We start from the raw sequence: 20,692 nt of genomic DNA, 5'->3' as shown, positions 1-20,692 counted from the left end.
TGCAAATGGCAAGATTCCATTCTTTTGGATGGCCAAGTAGTATTCTATTGTACATGTAATATACATGTGTATATACCACATCTTCTTTATCCATTCATCAGTGGGTGGATATTTGGGCTACTTCAGTTGTGATCTAGCTTTGCATCTTCTGCCTTCTGGGAATCACTCCACATGAAGTAGCCATGGTAATCTTCTGGAGTATAAATACCCTGCTTATAATACTCCACTGAACTCAGTGACTAGAAGATAGAATCCAAGCTCTTGAGCTTGACTTGGAAGGCCCTCTGCCATTGGCCCTCATCGATCTCTCTGGCCCTTTCTTCATAGTTAACACATTTTCACACTCTAGCTACACCAAAAAACTCATATTTCCCTGAAGACACCAGGCTCTAGCTTTGGTATCGTTATCTCTTCTAGGAATATTAGGCCTAATCCTTCTTCCTTTTTTGGCAGAAACTCCTCTTTCTCTCTCTCTCTCTCTCTCTCTCTCTCTCTCTCTCTCTCTATATATATATATATATATATATGTATGTTTATATATATATATTATTTTATGTTTTGGTTTTCATCACTGTGAATCATGTATTTATTTATTTTAATGTTTATTTATTTTGGGGAGAGAGAGAGATTGTGCGTGTGCACAGTGGGGAAGGGGCAGATAGAGAATGAAAGAGAATCTGAAAGAGGGCTCTGTGCTGACAGCAGAGAGCCTGATGCGGGGCTCGGAGTCATGAACCATGAGCCAAAGTTGGGCGTTTAACTGACTGAGCCACCCAGGGAACCTCTGTGAATCATTTACTTTATAACTGGAAGTTTGTACATCTTTTCTTTTTTTTAAGTTTATTTATTTTGAGAGACAGAGAGAGTAGAGGAGGGGCAGAGAGAGAGGGAGAGAGAATCCCAGACAGGCTCCGTGCTGTCAGCGTGGAGCCCAGTGTGGGGCTTGAACTCACAAACTGTAAGATCATGACCTGAGACGAAACCAAGAGTCGGACGCTTAACTGACTGAGCCACCCAGGCACCCCGGAAGTTTGTACATCTTAATCTCCTTCACCTAATTGGCCTATCCCTCCCTCCAGCAACCAACAAAGCCTCCAACCTGTAAGACTCCTGGGTTAGGAGGCCTTTCTCTGTGTTCCTCCAGCTCCTGGAGTCACTTCTTCTGCAGTGGAATTTTCATATTCTTTTATAACTCTCTACCTGTGACCCCCACTGTACTATGAACTGCCCTTTTATTTATCTGTAGTTTTGCAAAACTTGACACATAATAATAGCTAATGTTAATTAGGTACAACTATATACCAGAAATTTTGCATGCATAATCTCATTTAATTCACATGACAACTTATAAGTACTATTATCTCTAATGAAGCTCTGTGAAGTAAATAATTTTCCTTAGATCTTATAGATCTCACTTATAGCTAGTAAATGTTTTGAAAGTGCTAAACTTCTTCTCAAATTGAACGAACCTTGGGGATCTATCTATCTTACAAAGTTGCAAAGATCAAATAACCTGACGAATAGGATATGGCCTTGTAAAGATGAAAAACTCTGGTATCAGAAACTAATTCCCACCCTTCCAATATTTGTCTTCTATTTTCCTTTTGTAATAATAGAATCCCTGGTATTCAACTAGACACATAGTTGCCCATAACAATAACTACATTTCCCAGACTCTCTTAAGGCCAGGAATGGCTGTGTGATTCTGTTTGAGTGAATGTGATATGAACAGAACCACATCTATAACTTCGAGGACCTGCCTTTAAAGAGGAGTGAGCCTCCTCCTTTGTTTTCCCCTTCCTTCTAGGTAGGCTGTGGACATGGCGGTGATGAGTCATCTTGGATCATATGGATAAGATAGAAGGAGTCTGGGAACTCTGGCCTTGTGGAATTCACATACTTACCCTATACTGCTTCTGTATGGATGCTTGTGACAGGGAGAAATAAGCTTCTATCTTATTTTAGCCATTTGAAATCTCTGTTACAGCACTTAAACCTATACTTTAACTTACTGTAACTAATGTAGTCTATTCACAGAGGGGAGGCATTATTCTTATTATTTCTATGCAGAGGCTTTGAGACTGCATGCAGGCTATATCCTAAGAGTTAATTTTTCCCGGGGTGCCTGCGTGGCTCAGTCAGCTAAATGTCTGACTCTTGATTTTGGCTGAGGTCATGATCTCACTGTTTGTGAGAGATCTGCACAGTTCTGCACACTGGTGGCGCAGTCTGCTTGAGATTCTCTCTCCCTCTCCCTCTGCCTCTCCCTCTCTCTCTCTCTCAAAATAAATAAATACTTAAAAGAAAGAATTAATTTTCTCTTTTCAGTAAAAGACATTACCATTCAACTAGTTTGCTCAGGTCAAAAACCTAGCAGCCTTTATTTTCCTTTTAAAACAAGCTTTCTTGGGGCACCTGAGTGGCTCAGTAGGTTAAGGGTCTGACTTCCGCTCAGGTCATGATCTTGCAGTTTGTGAGTTTGAGCCCCCACTGGGTTCTCTGCTGTCAATATAGAGCCAGCTTCAGATCCTCTGTCTCCCTCTCTCTCCTCCTCCTCTTCTGCTCTCTGTCTCTCTCTCAAAAATAAGTATACATTTAGGGCATCTGTGTGGCTCAGTTGGTTAAATGTCCAACTTCTGCTTAGGTCATGATGTCATGATTTGTGAGTCTAAGCCCCACATTGGGCTCTCTGCTGTCAGCACGGGACCTGCTTAGGATCCTCTGTCATCCTCTCTCTCTCTCTCTCTCTCTGACCCTCCCCTGCTTGAGCCCACATGCTCTCGCTCTCTCTCTTTCAAAAATAAATAAACATTTAAAAATAAATAAAGTTTAAAAAAGCTTTAAAACCCCATACACCCACAATAAACAAACAAATAAATAAATCAGCTTTCTTGAGGTATGATTGACATACAATAAACTGAATATGTTAAAATGTACAATTCGAGGGGCGCCTGGGTGGCTCAGTTGGTTGGGCGGCCGACTTCGGCTCAGGTCATGATCTCGCGGTGTGTGAGTTCGAGCCCCGCGTCGGGCTCTGTGCTGACAGCTCAGAGCCTGGAGCCTGCTTCCGATTCTGTGTCTCCCTCTCTCTCTGCCCCTCCCCTGCTCACTCTGTCTCTCTCAAAAATAAATAAAAACATTACGGGGCGCCTGGGTGGCGCAGTCGGTTAAGCGTCCGACTTCAGCCAGGTCACGATCTCGCGGTCTGTGAGTTCGAGCCCCGCGTCGGCTCTGGGCTGATGGCTCGGAGCCTGGAGCCTGTTTCCGATTCTGTGTCTCCCTCTCTCTCTGCACCTCCCCCATTCATGCTCTGTCTCTCTCTGTCCCAAAAATAAATAAACGTTGAAAAAAAAATTAAAAAAAATAAATAAAAACATTAAAAAAAATTTTTAAAAAAAAAGTACAATTCATTAAGTTTCCAGCCAGGAAACTGTCTCTACAGTCACAATAGTAAACATATCCATCACTGCAAAAGTTATGTAATGCTCCTTTGTTATCCCTTTCTTCTGTCTTCTTCCCAGTTCCCTTCATCCTCATTTCTGTCTGGTAACTACTGATCTTGTTTGTTTGCATATTCTAGAATTTCACATGCATGGAATCATGTAGTATAGTAATGATCTTTGATTCCTCCCTTTGTTTCTTCTTTTTTTTTTTTTTTGTTTGTCTCTTTGTTTGTTTATTTATTTACTTATTTTTGAGAGAGAGAGTCAGGAAGGGACAGAGAGAGAGGGAGAGGGAGAGGGAGAGAGAATCTCAAGTAGGCTCCATGCTGCCAGCACAGAGCCCAATGTAGGGCTTGACCCCACAAAACTCGAGATCATGACCTGAGCCAAAACCAAGAGTTGGACGCTTAACTGACTGAGCTACCCGGGTGCCCCTGGTTCCTCTCTTTCTTTCATTGCCTCTACCCTGATCCCAATCCATTCCTTCATCAAATTCAGTAACCTCTACTTAAATCTATCTACTTCTACCTCCACTGCTATCATCCTCACCCAGACTACCATCATCTGCCTCATACCACTTCAATAGTCTCCTAACTGGTCTCTTTGTTTTAATTCTTGTTTCTTCCAATCCATTCACCACCTAGCACCTACAATGACCTCTTTAAAATGGGATCATGGGGCGCCTGGGTGGCGCAGTCGGTTAAGCGTCCGACTTCAGCCAGGTCACGATCTCGCGGTCCGGGAGTTCGAGCCCCGCGTCGGGCTCTGGGCTGATGGCTCAGAGCCTGGAGCCTGTTTCCGATTCTGTGTCTTCCTCTCTCTCTGCCCCTCCCCCGTTCATGCTCTGTCTCTCTCTGTCCCAAAAATAAATAAACGTTGAAAAAAAAATTTTTTTTTAAATGGGATCACATCAGTCTCCTCATATCAGATCAATATCCTCTTTGAATTCATTCAGTGCCTTCCAATCAAACTCAGAATAATATTTTAACCCCTGACTGTAGCTTGCAAAGGGCTTTCATGGTCTGTGCACCTCCTTCCCACACCTTGCTGCCAATACTCTGACCTGGGAGTTTGTCTCCTGTTATTGCTATACTCCAAGGGCCTAGATCAGTGTCTAACAGATATTTAACAAATATTTGTTGAATGAATAAACAAGTGTATTGAGCATGCATAAACAAGGCTGAAGGATTATAAATCACCTTTTTAAGTTCCTCAACTGTGAATTGATTAAATCTTGGAAGGAGTACTATGGAAAGAGTCCATGTATTTGTGAAGCTGTCAGCATGAAGTCTATTTGCTCTGTGAAAAATAACAGAAGTCAGCACATCATGGCTATTCTGTGGTAAGTGTCTAATGACTGGAAACACTTCAGGACTTTTATAGTCTCTTCCTGCCATTTTAGAAGTTCCAGAGAGAGAAAGGAAGTAATTTATTTTGAAGACCCAAATGAAAGGGAGAAATACATTACAGTGGCTCCCAGTCCATAAATATATATCACATTCTGCCAACTTTATGCCCAGGGAAAGTTTTATTTTTTTCCCGGATTTGCTGCTCTCAAGTGGTGTCAAGAATTAACATAAAAACTGATCTGGAACCCATGAACTTCAGAGGGCTTTGGCAGAATTGATTATGAAGCCACGTGTAAGGACATTTCTATAGCCTAAGACATGCCGGACATTAAAGATGCATTCTTAATAAAAAACTCATGAGTCAAAGGAGAAAATCAACTGTTATAAAATAGATCAGCAGATGCTCCTAAAGAACTCACACCCAAAAAACTGAGGTGATAAGACGTTGTAAATAAATTTTAAAATAACTATGTGCATTGTATTCTATTAGGCAAGAATATATCATTACATATCATTACGAAAAAGAAAAGGACATGTGGATTTGAAAAACAAATAAGTTTTTTCAATTTTTTATGTGGTAAATACACAGAATAAAATTTACCATCTTAACCATTTTTTTTTTTAATGTTTATTTATTTTTGAGGGAGACAGAGACAGAACGCGAGTGGGTTAGGGGCAGAGAGAGAGGGAGACACAGAATCCGAAGCAGGCTCCAAGCTGTCAGCACAGAGCCCGACGCAGGGTATTGAACTCTCGGACTATGAGATCATGACCTGAGCCGAAGTTGGACGCTCAACCGACTGAGCCACCCAGGCGCCCCACCATCTTAACCATTTTTAAGCGTACAGTTCAATGGTATGAAATGGTTATAATGCTCTGTACCACCATCATCATCCATCTCCTGAAGCCCTTTCATCATGTAAAACTGAAATCTGTAAGCTACCTGTTAAACAATAACTTTCCATTCCTTCCCTTCTCCCCATCCTCTGGAAACCACCATCTTACTTTGTGTCTTTATGATTTTGACTACTCAAATTCCCTCATATAAGCGTGATCATACAATATTTGTCTTTTTGTGACCGGCCTATTTCATTTAGCATTATGCCCTCATGGTTCATCCATGTTGTAGCACGTGTTAGAATCTCATCCCTTTTGTTGTTCTTTGTTGTTGTTGTTTATTAGAGAAAGAGAGAGCATGAGCCAGGGAGAGAGGCAGAGGGAGAGAGAGAATCCCAAGCAGGCTCATGCTAAGCAAGGTTTTATCCTACAACCCTGGGACCATGACCTGAGCCAAAATCAAGGGTTGGACATTCAACTGACTGATCCACCTAGGCACCCTAAAGAGAATAGATGTTAACTTATTTAAATGTTTGGTAGAATTCACCTGTGAATCCATCTGGTCCTGGACTTTTTGTTTGTTTGTTTGTTACTCATTCAGTTAAAAAAAATTTTTTTTAATGTTTATTTATTTTTGAAGGAGAGAGAGACAGAGCACGAGTAGAGGAGGGGCAGAGAGAGAGAGGGAGACACAGAATCCGAAGCAGGCTCCAGGCTCTGAGCTGTCAGCACAAAGCCCAATGTGGGGCTCGAACTCACAATCTGTGAGATCATGACCTGAACTGAAGTCGGACGCTTAACCGACTGAGCCACCCAGGTGCCCCACTCATTCAATTTTATCACTAGTTATTGGTCTCTTCAGATTTTATATTTCTTCCTGATTCAATTTTTGAAGACTGTATGTTTTTAGAAATTTATCCATTTTTTGTAGATTGCCCAACTTATTGGCATATAATTTTTCACAGTACTTTCTTATAATCCTTCTTATTTTTGTGGCATCAGTTGTTACTTCTCTTTTATTTTTGATTTTATTTATTTGGGTCCTTTCGCTTTTTTTCTTTGATGAGTCTGGCTAAGGGTTTATCAATTTTGTGTATCTTTTCAAAGAACCAGCTCTTAATTTCTTTTCTTTTTTCTTTTCTTTTAGTTTTGGCTCAGGTCATGATCTCTCAACTTGTGGGTTCAAGCCCTGCATTGGGCTCTGGGCTGGCAGCCCAGAGCCTGCTTTGGATTCTCTCTTTCCCTCTGTCTCTGCCTCTCTCCAGCTTGTGCTCTCTCTCTCAAAATAAATAAAAATAAATGTAAGAAAGTACATTTCTTCACGGAGGCTGAAGTGAGGCTTGAACTTAAGAACCGTGAGATCATGACCCGAGCCGAAGTCAGACACTTAACTGACTGAGCCAGCCAGGTGCCCTGAATTCTTGACACGTCTTTGGTACAAAAAGGTCTTTTTATTAAAGCACAGGGACAAGACCTGTGGGCAGAAAGAGCTGCACCGGGATTGTCAGGGGTGAGTGACTATATACAGTAAAACCTTGGATTGTGAGTAATTTGTTCTGCCAGTGTTCCGCAAGATGAGCAAACATTTCTAATACATTTTAACTTGATAAACGCGCAATGTCTTACAATAAGAGCAGTATGTAATGCCGTATGACACATGATCCCAAATGAGCCAATGGTTCTTAAAATTCGCTTTGATATATGGGTGCTTTGTATTATAAGAATGTTTCCTGAACAAATTATGCTCTCAAACCAAGATTTTACCATAGTTGGGGAGTTGGGGGAGGTAAAGACATGGTGAAGTTTCCAAAAGGACTTGCATATGCTAAAGAACACTTACAAGATTTTAATTATTTTTAGCTAAGGGTTTTTCTCCTCTAGCAAAACATTAAGACAGTTGGGAGTTCCTGGAGGAATGTCATACTCTGCCTGTCTCAAGTATTTGTCAATGAACTTCAGGTTATAAGGAAATTTATCTACATTTCCTCTTGCCCTTGTTCTCCACATCAGGTAAAACATCCATTTCATCCATTTCTAAAGTCTAATTACTATTCATCCTTCCGGTTCGAATGCCAAAGCTTTTACAGCAGATTCTTAAAATGTGGTCTGCAGGTGACTTGCTGGGTGACTTACAGGTGATAAGGGGAGTTTTCGAAAACACAAATTTCCTGGCCCCAGTGTCAAAGATTCTAAATAATTAAGCTTGTGATGAGGACCAGAGAATCTGTACTCTTTTAATAAATTCATTTGGCCACTCTTGAGAACTACTGTGTCTAGAAAGTCTTCCAGGGGATTTCAGTAGAAATAAATTCTTTGGAAGAACATTTCAACGAAGACCTCTGGTCTCCTCCACACTATCCTGCCTGAAGCTCCGGCTGATTTTTCCACTTCCCTGACACCACAGGGATTATCTGAAGGAATGAATGCCTGAAAAGGTTTTGGCCGAATCTGCATGCAACTCTATTCAGCAAGCACAAGGTAAGCTATGTGTCCAAGTGCTTGAAACCATCCTCAGAATCTGCGCGCCAGGCCTGATAGGTCACGTGAGGAGGACGTAATGGGTATCGTAATAGTTCTTGAAGCGCGGCTAATCCGACCCATGCGCAGGCGCAGAAGGAAAGGGGACAGTCAAACCTCCAAGGCCCGCCCCTCCCCCACGATCCTTCCGGCTTTCTCCTACTGCGCAGGCGCGTCGACTGAACCAACATGGCCGCTCCCGTGGATCTGGAATTGAAGAAGGTAAAAGAGGGTCCTCACTTGGCAGAGGCTTCTCTTTGGAAGCTAAGGGGACTGTGGTCAAGAATATCGAGTGAGACTCGAGTCCGGAGGAAGAAAAGAGGCCCCAGGGAACTGGGGCGTGATTTCCCAGAGTCCTAAGGCGAGACCGGGTCTCCTTAGGATGGCGTGGGGGGCGAGCAGCTCTTTCTGCCTAAGAGCCGGTTGGGCTGGTTTGATTCCTGTGGCGGGCCGATAGCTGGCCCGTCTTCTCGTTCTGACCTCCAGGGCCGTTTCGTTGCGTGGAGCCTTCAGTTTCATAGTAAGGCCTGAAGTAAGCGTTTCAAGTTGGAGCCCCTTCGGACGGCTTGCCCGGTCTGAGGCATCTGTAAATTCTTAATCTTTCATTTGCTTTGAAAAACTCCAAGGCCATCCTGTGTTTTTAGGCCACTTACTCCATCTCATGCTTTGAAAGGTCACAGTATGTACATACAGTTCAAAGTTAGATAGTCTCATAGCAGGGCTTTGACTCCCAGCCCTATCTCCCCTTCCCCCTTTCTTGAATGACCTGCTAAAAAAAAAAAAAAAAAAAAAAAAAAAAAAAAAAAAAGAAACAAGAACAAGCCCGTAAAATTTTCCAAATAAAATCGGTATCGGAAGGAATTGGGTTTCTCTCTTCAAACAGTTGTTTATAAATGTGTTGTTACCAAAAACGTTTTTGCCACTTAAGGGTTGTCAGGGAAAGGATCCTGGACTTCATCAACTTTAAACCTATACTTGTCTATAAAAGGAAACTGAATTCTAGAAAAGATGTAGTCGAACGTTGGGACTAGAATCCACTATTCTTTGCTTAACTCCACACCTTTTGTTTATTAGCTTAGGTTCTTCAGAAGAGCAAATTTAACGTCTTAACACTTCGTTTGGGTGAACCTTTGCATATGAAATAAGATAGCTCAAATATTTGTTGCTCCTATTAAATGAAGTTGTTTGTTATTGCTCTGAGGATTTATGTGTATGTACCTTGCTTTTTGTGTTTTTTCTTTTGAAACTTGTAAATTTAGCCCTTAACCTGGTGTTCTCTAATGCTGTAATATCTTAGCTTGAACTGTATACCAGCTGCTTTAGCAATGTGTACAGATCACCTGTAAGTTTACATGCAAAACAGAATTAATCTGAAGAATGATTAAAGCATTCTAAAAGTTTATCTTTTTTTCCGTTAAAAGTTCTAATGTAAGTCAGGGTTTAGTGAAAGAGCTAACAGTAGAGTATAGCTGTGAGTGGACTTAACTCCCAGCATTTGAATTTGTTGTTAAGAAACCTCTGGACAATGAATGCAAACTAAGAAGATGATTGGAGACTTAAATTGGATAGTTTTGACAGCCAGTTAGCTTAAGTAAAAAACAAACTTGTTTAAAGGTTTCATCTTCTAATATCTTTATAAGGTCTTTTGGGGGGGGGGTAGTGGAGACTAATAGGAAATTTCAGGCACCTCCTCTCTCCCCAAATCAATCTTTTGAAACCTTACTAATAGGTGAGAACAAAGTCTGAAAAAAGTTAAGTAGAGGGCTTTGCCCTGTAATGCAGTCACAAATGGTATTATTAAGGCATACATTTGACAACATCTGAAAGTCATTCTAGGCCCTTAAATAAGAGTATCCAAGAACTGTGTTTATCTCTAAGTGTACACGAGGGTCAAATTTGGCTTGGTATGTGCATATGAAGATTATGATGCAATTCTACCAATGCCTTGAATTTTTAAATTTTTTTTAATCTTTATTTTAAAAATATTTGTATCCTGAATGTTACTGTAAAATAGAAACATTCCTAAACTAAAGGTCAGAAGAAATGGGTTTCAGTGTTAAGTTCCTGCCTTTCCTCATAATAGTTGTTCAACCCTGTGCAAGCCACTTACATCTCTTCAACTAATTTGGTTACTTTATTTAAAAAAAATGTTTTTTAAATGTTTATTTATTTTGAGAGATAGAAAGACAGAGAGCAAGCAGGGGAGAGGCAGAGAGAGAGGGAGACACAGAATCTGAAGCAGGTTCCAGGCCTGGAACTGTCAGCACAGAGCCTGACGCGGGGCTTCAACTCAGGAACCATGAGATCATGACCTGAGCCAAAGTCGGATGCTTAACAGACTGAGCCACTCAGGAGCCCCTAAGTTGGTTACTTTAATCTGTAAAGAGTGATGATGAAAACTCCCATTCCTAAATCATAGGATTATTGAGAGGAGTAAATGAGATATTACTATATTCCTCAATGTTCTCATATTAATATTCCCATGTTAGTATTTCAAATAAATGTGGGAAAGTGTTTTGAAACCTAGCAGCGTAATACAAATGTAGTGAATCGTTATAGTTTTGTTTTGAATCACTGTGTTTCATCCTCTGTTGCATTTATTGTTTTATTACTCTTTGGATACCTGCTTCTTCATATGGTTATTTAAGGTGCATTTGTTCTGCTTCATGTAGACTGCATTTTCTGAGGACAGGGTAAGTTCATGATTTAGCATGGTGGCTTGATTGTTTACAGTTGTATTGAGTTTTATTGATGTTTGTGTTGGTAAATTTCACAACTTTGTTTCTGGTTAGCAGCTTATTTTAATATATTTGGATTTGACTCAAGTGTTTCCTGTAAAATGTTTCACCCACTAAATGAAGGACTTTTTTTTTTATTAGGCCTTCACAGAGCTTCAAGCCAAAGTTATTGACACTCAACAGAAGGTGAAGCTTGCAGACATACAGATTGAACAGCTAAACAGGACGAAAAAGCATGCACATCTTACAGATACAGAGATTATGACTTTGATAGATGAGACTAACATGTATGAAGGTGTAGGAAGAATGTAAGTAAAATGTATCCTGAAGGGGGTTATTGTGGGAGAAGTTTTTGTCTAGAATTTGTTCATTTTAAAACTTGGGTTAAAGTATCATGGAAACTTTGAGGATCACCTAGTCAAATACATACTTTTTAAAAATGCTAACTGAACCCCAGATAGATGTGTTTAATTTTAGACTTTGCAGTACATTTCTTAGATATTTTCCTCTTCTCTCTGTGATCAGGTCGATATTTAAGTGTGTAAGTTCAATGACGAAAATGATTTGTCATGAAAAGAAGTTTACAGTAGTTTTGTGTGTGAAGATTTATTTAAGTAGGTGTAGTTTTAACTTCTCCTTCCTTACCTGATTTATTAGGAGTCATACAAATCATAGGTCCTTTAAGATGTTGGACTAGTGTTGTAAGATAAAAATAGATCCATTTATCATTTAAATACACTCATTCTGTCATGCATGAGAAATCAAGTAAACCAGTTTACTTTTTGTTTGTTCTAATTGTTATATGATTGACCACCTATACTTCACTCTTTTTATTTTAAGAAATATATTACTCTTATGAGAGAGAATAGATGAGCTTCATGTTCTCTAAACAGTAAATAAGGAATGGAAAAGCCCTTAACTACAGGTCACATTCCATTACAATGAGCTAAAAGGAGAAGACTTTTTTTAAGTGGGGGAGGTACAAGGGGAGGGTTTTTCTGGAATTTGGTCTTTGAATATTACTTAGTAAATGGACCATTACTTCAAGTTTGGAGATCTTGTAGTGAATGGAATTTGACCTCAGTCTGAAGATGACTTGTTTGGTGATTGATTTGAAGGAAGCATAACATGTGTAACATTTAGTAATGGCTTTGGAATGACATCATGAGAAGTAGACTCTGCTCATGACTAGCTACTCCTTTTCTTAATGGAAAAGAGAGGGATTATGATAAACATGTGATTTGTTTTCTCAGAATAAACAATATATCACATAAATTTTATATCTGTAGTTCATATTTTCATTTTAGCTTATTTTGAGAGGAGGAGAATCCCACTTGGACAGTTTGTTATTAGGAGAGAAAAGCATTGGGACAGTAACAAAGTAAAACCCTTGAATATATATCTATATAGTACAGGTGCATTGTTGGCATTCACTATGGGATAATTTTATTCTTAATATGAGTATCCTTAGGTCTTAAACAGTAATGGTAGCTTTTCCAGCATGCACGTTAACACGTTGCACTTGGATTTCACATCAGTACATTAGCCTTTGCAACAGTAAAAGAATCTCTTTTTCCAAAATAGAAAATCTCTTTTGATTGTCTTTGGCCTTTTGGGCTATAATGAAGTTTTTGGTTTTAATCAGAATACTTTATTAAAACGTTCTCCAAAAATGCTAGGTTGTTACTTTTTTTTGCATACTGCCCTAAGTGCTACAGCTAGATAGTATTCCACGCCAAGAAGTCTAGAGTTAAAAGGCTGGGATATGATTTAGTTCATGGTAGAATAGTAGTAGTATTTCCATAAAGATTTATTTTGTGTAAAATAAATACATTGTTGTAAATGTTTGGATAAAGTGGAACTTCCTACATAGTTTCAAACTTTGGTTTTCAATTTGACTTTTGTTCTTTCTGCATCCCACTGGGAGTGCGAATTTGACTCTGCATTGTGGGGGCATGTAAGGTGAATAGAGTTTGTTGTTTGGCTAGAGTATTAGCGCCCTCAGGAAGAAAAGACTTGCTGAGTATTAGTCTGGTCATGAGGATGTTCCCCTTGATGCTAAACCTGAAATAACTATTTCTGAATTTATAGTCTTGAGTAATCTTGAGTATCATTGTGATTCACTTCTTTAATTCCAGTCTTTACCTTAATTTGTCTTTTCTTTTTTGAATATTATTTGGGAATTCCAATTAGAATACTAATTTTTCTCAAACTGTTGTTTAAAACCATGAATTATAGAATCCAAAACACTCCATTTTGTTTAGAGCCTGCAGTAGATTTTTGCCATCACTGACATTCGGGCTTCATTGTATCTTACCTAGATTATTGCAATAGCCTCTTAGCTGTTCTCTCTGCCTTTATTCTGTGTGTTCAAATGTACTCTTCATACATCTGCCAGAATTGATCACATCCATATTTTTCATAAAATTCTTTGATCTGTTGCCCACAGGATGAAATCTAAACTTCTTAGTCTAGCATTCATGTTCATTTATAATCTGTCCTTAATGTACCCCTGTAGCCTCAAGTCCCACCACTTTCTAGTCCCAGGCTCAGTATAGTGCAAATTTCATCTCATGGATTTAACATCCTTCCGTTGATTTTGGGTGATCTGTTGAAAAGGACTTTGAGTCTCATGTGGGCTTTAAACATGCTTTAATTGATTAGTATGTGTGTCATGGGTGACGACAGAAGAGGAATAAGTAGTACATGTACCAGAAATCGTTGTCCCTACTTTTGTCACCGGACTTTGTCACCCGTTTTTTTTGTTTGTTTGTTAAGTATATTCATTTATTTTGAGAGAGAGGAAGAGCTGGTTCATGCGCTATTGAGCAGGTGAGGGGCAGGGAGAGAGAATCCCAAGCAGGCTCCCAGCTGTCAGAATGGAGCCCAGTGCGGGGCTTGAACTCACTGACTGTGGGATCATGACCTGAGCTGAAATTGAGTCAGCCGTTTAACTGACTGAGCCACACAGGTGCCCCTGTCAGATGTTTTTGTGCTTTCTTGATTTTGTTCATTCTTTCTTTGGCTTGAAGTATCCCCTTTCCCTTGTGAAATTTTTATCCTTCAAGACATAGCTTGTCTTCTCTGAAGATTTTTCTGCCCTCCCTGGCAGACTTATTCACACTTTCCTGGGTGATACCAGAGCTTTGTTCCTGTAGCTAGTATAGCAGAGACAGAGACACAGATGATTGATTTCTAAGTGGGTCATTTGCCTCAACTAGATTGATTGTCAGCTCATTGAGACTGTATACATCTTTATCTTTGTTTCCTCTGTTCTCAACATAATGTCTGGCACAAAATAGGTGTAAAATGTGTCTTGATTTGAATTGAATATGATTCTTTTGCCTAAAATAGGTACATTTTCTTTTGTTTCTTCAGAAAGAAAATACAGTTAGAAAGTCAAAGATTTAAGAATTACGTTTTCTTATTCTGTTTTAAAATATGATTCAACAAAGGTGAAATTGTAAAAGTAACATTTTGACTAGGTCAAAGCAGTTGTTTCTTATCAAAATTATGTTCTTTGATTGGATAAGATAAATTCTTAATTAAATCTCCTGAGAAGGTTAACCAATTCTAAAAGCCAATCAGTTGCAGAGATAATTAGTTAGAACTGGCACTATAGAAAAACCTAAGCATTTAGAATTAGGCCCAGGGCAGTATAATCCTTAGAGAATAAAAGCTGTTCTATGTAGAATAATATCAATATAATAATATCTATTTTATATTCTTCATTTCCATATAAGATGGAAGTTACATATTCCTTTATAGGGTATGTTTTTAGTTTAACCAAATCATTACATGCCCAGATGTCTTTTAAGACACATATGTAGAGAAATTTGGTAGTGTTAACTGACCTCCTGTATATGGCTTATTTTGGTTTTTATACAAGGAAAATCAAACTACAGGATAAGAGATGATGAATTGCTATATACTGTAAACTCTGCGTATTCATTGCTCAAAGCTATATTCTGTCCAGTCTCTTGGCATGTTGCCAGCACATTTCAGTTCTCTTACTTCATATTCTTTGGAGAGGCTGTTATGTAGCCTGATACTACTACCACCAATTTCTAGTTTTGCTACTTAAGCTGTTTGTGAGCTGACCTCACCATACTGCTTTGAGAACTGTGATGAAAGTACAACTGTGGAATGATCTGTCTGAATAATTGCAAGTGTTTGTCTTTGCATCTTTCTAGCATGCAAGGAGGGAATAGACACAATTCTCAAATAATACATGAATGTTTCTGGTATCCTTTTTTTTTTATGAATAAGAACCAGTTTATAAGGATTTATGGGGGTTTTCTTCCCTTTTTGCACACTAGAAGATAGGAGAATTTTTTAAAAATAAGAATTACATTTGAAAGTGCATATAGAGAACATTTAGCCTTGCTAGTGTTTGAAAGGACCATCATTAGAATAAATGTCAGACTTATTTTTATTAACAATAGGTATGATCCTGACCCTGATTTGATATCAGGTTTAGTATTCTGTAATTCTAATGTTCTTTTACTTGAGCATTACATACACTTCTTTTTTCCAAGAGAGACAAATTAAGCTTTAATTTTTTTTAATATGGGAGGAACTTGAGTAGATTAGTCTCTGAGAAGAATGATTAGTGCCTTTTTAAAACTTGAACCTAACTAAAAATAACTTTGTACCATATTTAAACCAATTTAGAGGTATGCCACCATTCTGCGGGTATTTTTTACATTTAAGGAACTAAGAATGAACAATGGTATAAATCTACCAACTAGATAAGTGTCTAGCAATGCAGAATTTGCTGTTTGGGAGCGGTGTTGCTATTTCTACTTGTTGAAGTAATTTGATGGTTGATCTCTAATGGTTGAAAGATCCAGAAGTGTAAAACCTAAGATAAATGTGGCACAGGTAGAAACTAAAAACAGTAGACATATTCCTGATAGGGAACAAATTAACAGTAGCCAAAATCTGAACAGTTGAGCAACTTTTCAAGCAATTAGGATGTAGAAATCTGAGTTTTTCACGGTAGCTTGGTTTAACTGCCCTTTGTTTAAACTATTATGTTAGTTCTCTTGTGATTTTAATTGTTAGTTTGGATGTTGACCTGTAGTTTGAATCATGACAGTTAGTAAAGCCAGGTCGAAATATTTGGTTTCTCTGTTTAGTTATGTTAAATATTAATAGAAAGGGACATAGTCATGGTGCCTGAAGTTTTGCAACCATTTTACAATTTCAGATAGTTGTAAAGTTGGTATTCTAGTCAATTTGGTGTAATTTTAAAGCTGATGAAATAGTTTTACTAGATTAGGAAATAAACCACAAAACTTGGTGCAGTAAATATTGTTGATGTTATAGTAAAAATAGTTTATATTGTTCTTACTGGAATCAGGTTTGGATATTTTATTTAGTGATTGCTATAGGAGAAAAGTACACATTATTTTTGCTGTGAGAGCACACTGCAGATAGAAATTTATCAGCTGCTTATATCTTCTCTTTAAATGTAGTAATCTGTATTTTAGAGTAGAGAAAATGAAGCAAAGATAGAATAATTTTCAAAGGTAAGAAGGCATTTTTAAAGTTATTTTTTAGATTTTATTTTAAAGAGGGGTTCTTGATGTTGAACTGCTTTTACTAATAGATTGTGACCCTCCCTTTTTGTGTTTTTATACAGAGCCATTTAAAGTCCTGGCTTTCATTGCTCAGAGCTGTAAGGGGGAAAAAAAAAACAAAAACAACTTTTCCTGTTGTGCAAGGAGAAATGACTTCACTTTTGTTGATGCTGAGTGTGTATGTAACCTCAGACGGGCACATTCTCCTCTTTCACAGATGTGGTACTCTAGGGAGAGGAGATTTTTGAGTAATATTCTTAATTTCCTTAAGTTGTCAGTGATTTAAAAACTTAGTGTTCATTATAACTCTGCTGTACTGCTGTGTAGAATGACATCACTGTTTTTATGCGAGGGCAAGTTAACAAACATTTGCGTAGGAATTACATAGCCATGTTTCTTCTTTAGAAGAGTACTTTTAATAATTCTTTCCCTTCTTCCCCTCCCATGTCCTCCAGAATCCAGTCTCACTGAAACACAGGAAATTAGTTTTGAAAATTCGTGTGCTAATTAGAAGTTTATTGTAAAAACAGGAGAAGTCTGTTCTACTTGGGATGTACAAACATGCGAAAATAAAATTTTTACTTAATGTGTCCTTGTAGGGTTACTTATTTTAGGCTTGAACTTGATTAAAAAATGTAAATGGAATCGATTCATTTGGTTACTTGGAGCACTTTGCTTTTGGATTTCCTGACATCAAAAGGCTTCACATTTGTTTTTTAAACTGGCAAAGGATGAAACAAAACCTGCTTTTGTTGCATGAAAGTAGCAATTACTCAGCAACCCAAGAGGATACTACAGTGTATTCTAATTGGTGATAAGGATTGATTTAGTAAACTGAGGGAAGGGTGAAAAGTACTATTACCTTGTTGTTCCCATGTAAATAAAAATAAAGGTAGCAGTAACCTTGAACTATGTTACTTTGTCATTGGGGAATTGTTTGCTGCAACTGACTAGCTCAGTTTCTCTGAAATGAAAAGCAATCAGTTCTTATTTTTTAAGTTTATTTCTTTATTTTGAGATAGAGGAACAGAGAAAGAGGGAGAGAGAGAATTCCACACAGGCTCCACACTGTCAGCACAGAGCCCGACGTGGGGCTTGATCTCACCAACTGAGACCACGACCTGAGTTGCAATCAAGAGTGGGATGCCTAACCTACTAAGCCACCCAGGCGCCCCTGAAAAACAATCACTTTTAGGCTGTACCAAGAATTTTCTGATTTTAGCTGCCACTTATCTCATAGTGGCAAATTTAGGAACAACTTGCTATCTAATCTGTTTGAGAGAGGACTGAAATGTTCATGTCCAGGAACATAATCTGCTTAATGAAACATCCAAAAGGAGCTCACAAAAAATATTGACCTAGAAGTTGAAAGGCAGTCAGTCCATGTATGTGAATACACACTTGGTATGACTTGTTAGTATTCTTTTTTACTCCTTATATCAGGAATTGATGGGGGCTGCAAATATCCTTTGCCCAGAAGGAATAATTAGGATTGCAGTGTGTTGCATGCACCATTAGTGCCTGTGGTTTTGTGAAGAATGTATGCTCAATTTATTTTTAGCATTCAAGTTCGAATGGACATGTCTGAGGGAATGTTATCTTATTGTCCTGGCCAAGAACTCTACTTACCATCTCTTGTTTTGTGGAAGGTCAGTTACCTTGAAATGGACCAGATTACTTGGGAGACACTGTTTCCTTGGCTTTGAAGAGGACTTGAAATGTTCTCCTATCAAAATTTGCACAGCAGCAGGATCCCAGTATTAAAAATGTATCTTTAAATAGATAAGAGCATGGCTGCCCTAAACCAAGCCTTTTACATTGTTTGGCTCAGGGTAATAAGATTTGGATCACAGTATGCATCCTGTATGTGTGTGTTAGACTGAGTCTTTTGCATTTGTCCTAAAATATATTTATATTTCTCTGACTTTATGCTTTTGTACTAGGAGTCTTCTGTTTGTGTCCTTTAATGCTCACTGGATGATAATTTGTACTGTCCAGTGGTTCTGTTTCATCCAGTGTTACATTTTAACCTTTTAGTAAAAGAAAGATCACATCTTGGAAAAAGTTATAGCAAATCTTGATGATTATATGTGGAAATGTTTGGGGTTTGATGAGGCTAGAGTAAAAGTGGTAAACATCAGAGGTGATTATTTACCAGAATACTTAGAATACCAAATAGTGACAAAAATAAACATCATGTTTAAAATAGACTAACATACTACTGCTTCCATTTTAGGAGTAATAGTTTGATTTAAAAATACATAGTGAATTCTAATTAGTACAGATTGAACCTAGCAGTGTGTGAGTTACTCATCTAGAACAAGGAATGTTTACATGGACTTGGGTTCCTCAAGGGACCATGATTCTCTAATAATTCCAGTGAATTCTCAACCCTCATCTAATTTGACCTATCAGCATTTATTCCAGTTGGTCTTTCCTGGTTGAACCATTTTCTTCCTTTGGCTTCTAGGAGATCACCTCTTGGTTTTCCTTTTATTTCACTGGCCACTCCTTCTCAGTCTCCTTTACTGTTTCTTTTTCTTTCCCATTTCCAAGTATTAGATTGACCTTGGGCTCAGCCTTTGGAATTTTTTTTCTTTTCTTTACTCAGTCTCTTAGTGATCTCATCCAGGCTTATCTCTTTAAGATTTTTCTTTTTAATGTTTATTGATTTTGGAGAGAGAGAGATAGAGATAGTGTGAGTGGGGGAAGGGCAGAGAGAGAGGGAGACACAGAATCCAAAGCAAGCTCCAGGCTCCGAGCTGTCAGCACGCAGCCTGACGCAGGGCTTGAACTCGTGAACCATGAGATCATGACCTGAGCCGAAGTTGGATGCCTAACCAACTGAGCCACTCAGGTGTCCCCAGGCTTATATCTTTACAGTGCCTTTTGATATACTGGCAACTCCCAGGTTTTTATCTTTAGCTTAGACCCCTTCCCTGAACTCCAGATTTGTATATACACCTGCCTACTTTACATCTCCATTCGATAGGCCTCTCAAGATTAACTTGACCAAAATAAAATTGTCACTGTTCCAGGTAAACCAGTTCTTCCCTACAGTCTTCCTCATTTCAGTGGATGACTTTTTTGTCCTTCCATTTCCTCTTCTTCGGTTTTTTTGTTTTGAGGGAGAAAGCTTGAGTGGGGGAGAATGGCAGAAGGGTGGGGAGAGAGAGGATCTCAAGCAGTTTCCACACAGCCCAGAGCCTGACATGAGGCTAGATCCCACCACGCTGGGATCATGACCTGCACTGAAATCAAAAGTTGGATGCTCAACTGACTGAGCCACCCAGGTGCCCTAGTCCTTCCATGTCTTCCAAATCTTGTAGTTATCCTTGACTCCTCTCTTTCAGTCTTACTTTCAGTCCATTAGCAAAGACTATCTTTAAATTTGATCCAGAATCTGAACATTTCTGCTTACCACCTCCCTGATTTCAGCTACCATTTGATTATTGCAGCTGCCTCCTAACTGGGCTCCCCCTGCTTGCATCCTTACCACTTTATAGTTTTTCCCAACAGAGCACCTAGAGTGATCCTTGCAAAACAGAAGTCAGGGGCACCTGCATGGCTCAGTCAGTTAAGCATCCACTCTTGATCTTGGCTCAGGTCATGATCTTGCGGTTTGTGAGTTCGAGCCCTGCCTTGGGCTCTGCACTGACAGCGTGGAGCCTGCTTGGGATTCTGTCTCTTCCTAGCTCTGCCCCTTCTTCTCTCAAAATAAATAAACTTAAAAAAAAAATCACTCTAGTCCAAATCTTCAGATAGCTTTCCATATTATCACTGAAAAAGACAAGGGCTTTTGCAGTTGCTGGTCTCTCTGTCTGGAGATGTTTTCTTCCAGATGTCTACTGTACTCCTTTAGGTCTTTATTAAAAAGGCACTGAGGCCTGTCATAACCACCCTGTTTAAAATTATATACATAACTTCTACCCCTACCTTCTTGCCTCCTGTACTCTCTCTGTTTGACTTTATTTTTCTTCATGGCATTTATAATCATCTGGCATACTATAGTACTAATTATCCATTTTTCTTAAATTATTGAAATATGCCTTATATAGAGTAAAATACATTCATTTTTAAGGATACAGTTAAATGAATTTTGATAACTGTAATCACCACGTCTGTCATGATACAGAACATTTTCATCACCCTAAAAAGTTCCTTCTTCCAAGTCATTTCTTGGAAGTTCTGCTCCAGGCAATTGATAATATGACTTGTCTCAG

General features: G+C 38.7%; 1 protein-coding gene across 1 annotated transcript in view; it reads left to right on the top strand.

The window, feature by feature from the left end:
- Window positions 1-8,237: 8,237 nt before the first annotated feature.
- Window positions 8,238-20,692, top strand: part of PFDN1 (prefoldin subunit 1) — a 73,155-nt gene continuing 60,700 nt past the window's right edge. Inside the window, exons 1-2 of the mRNA XM_045490583.1 lie at window positions 8,238-8,368; window positions 11,026-11,192. Coding sequence (XP_045346539.1) covers window positions 8,336-8,368; window positions 11,026-11,192 — 200 coding nt within the window. The 5' untranslated portion in view covers window positions 8,238-8,335. The remainder of the gene's footprint in view (window positions 8,369-11,025; window positions 11,193-20,692) is intronic.

The sequence above is a fragment of the Leopardus geoffroyi genome, chromosome A1 (assembly GCF_018350155.1).
Source record: "Leopardus geoffroyi isolate Oge1 chromosome A1, O.geoffroyi_Oge1_pat1.0, whole genome shotgun sequence".
NCBI lineage: Eukaryota > Metazoa > Chordata > Mammalia > Carnivora > Felidae > Leopardus > Leopardus geoffroyi.
This window is presented reverse-complemented; position numbering and strand designations above follow the sequence as displayed.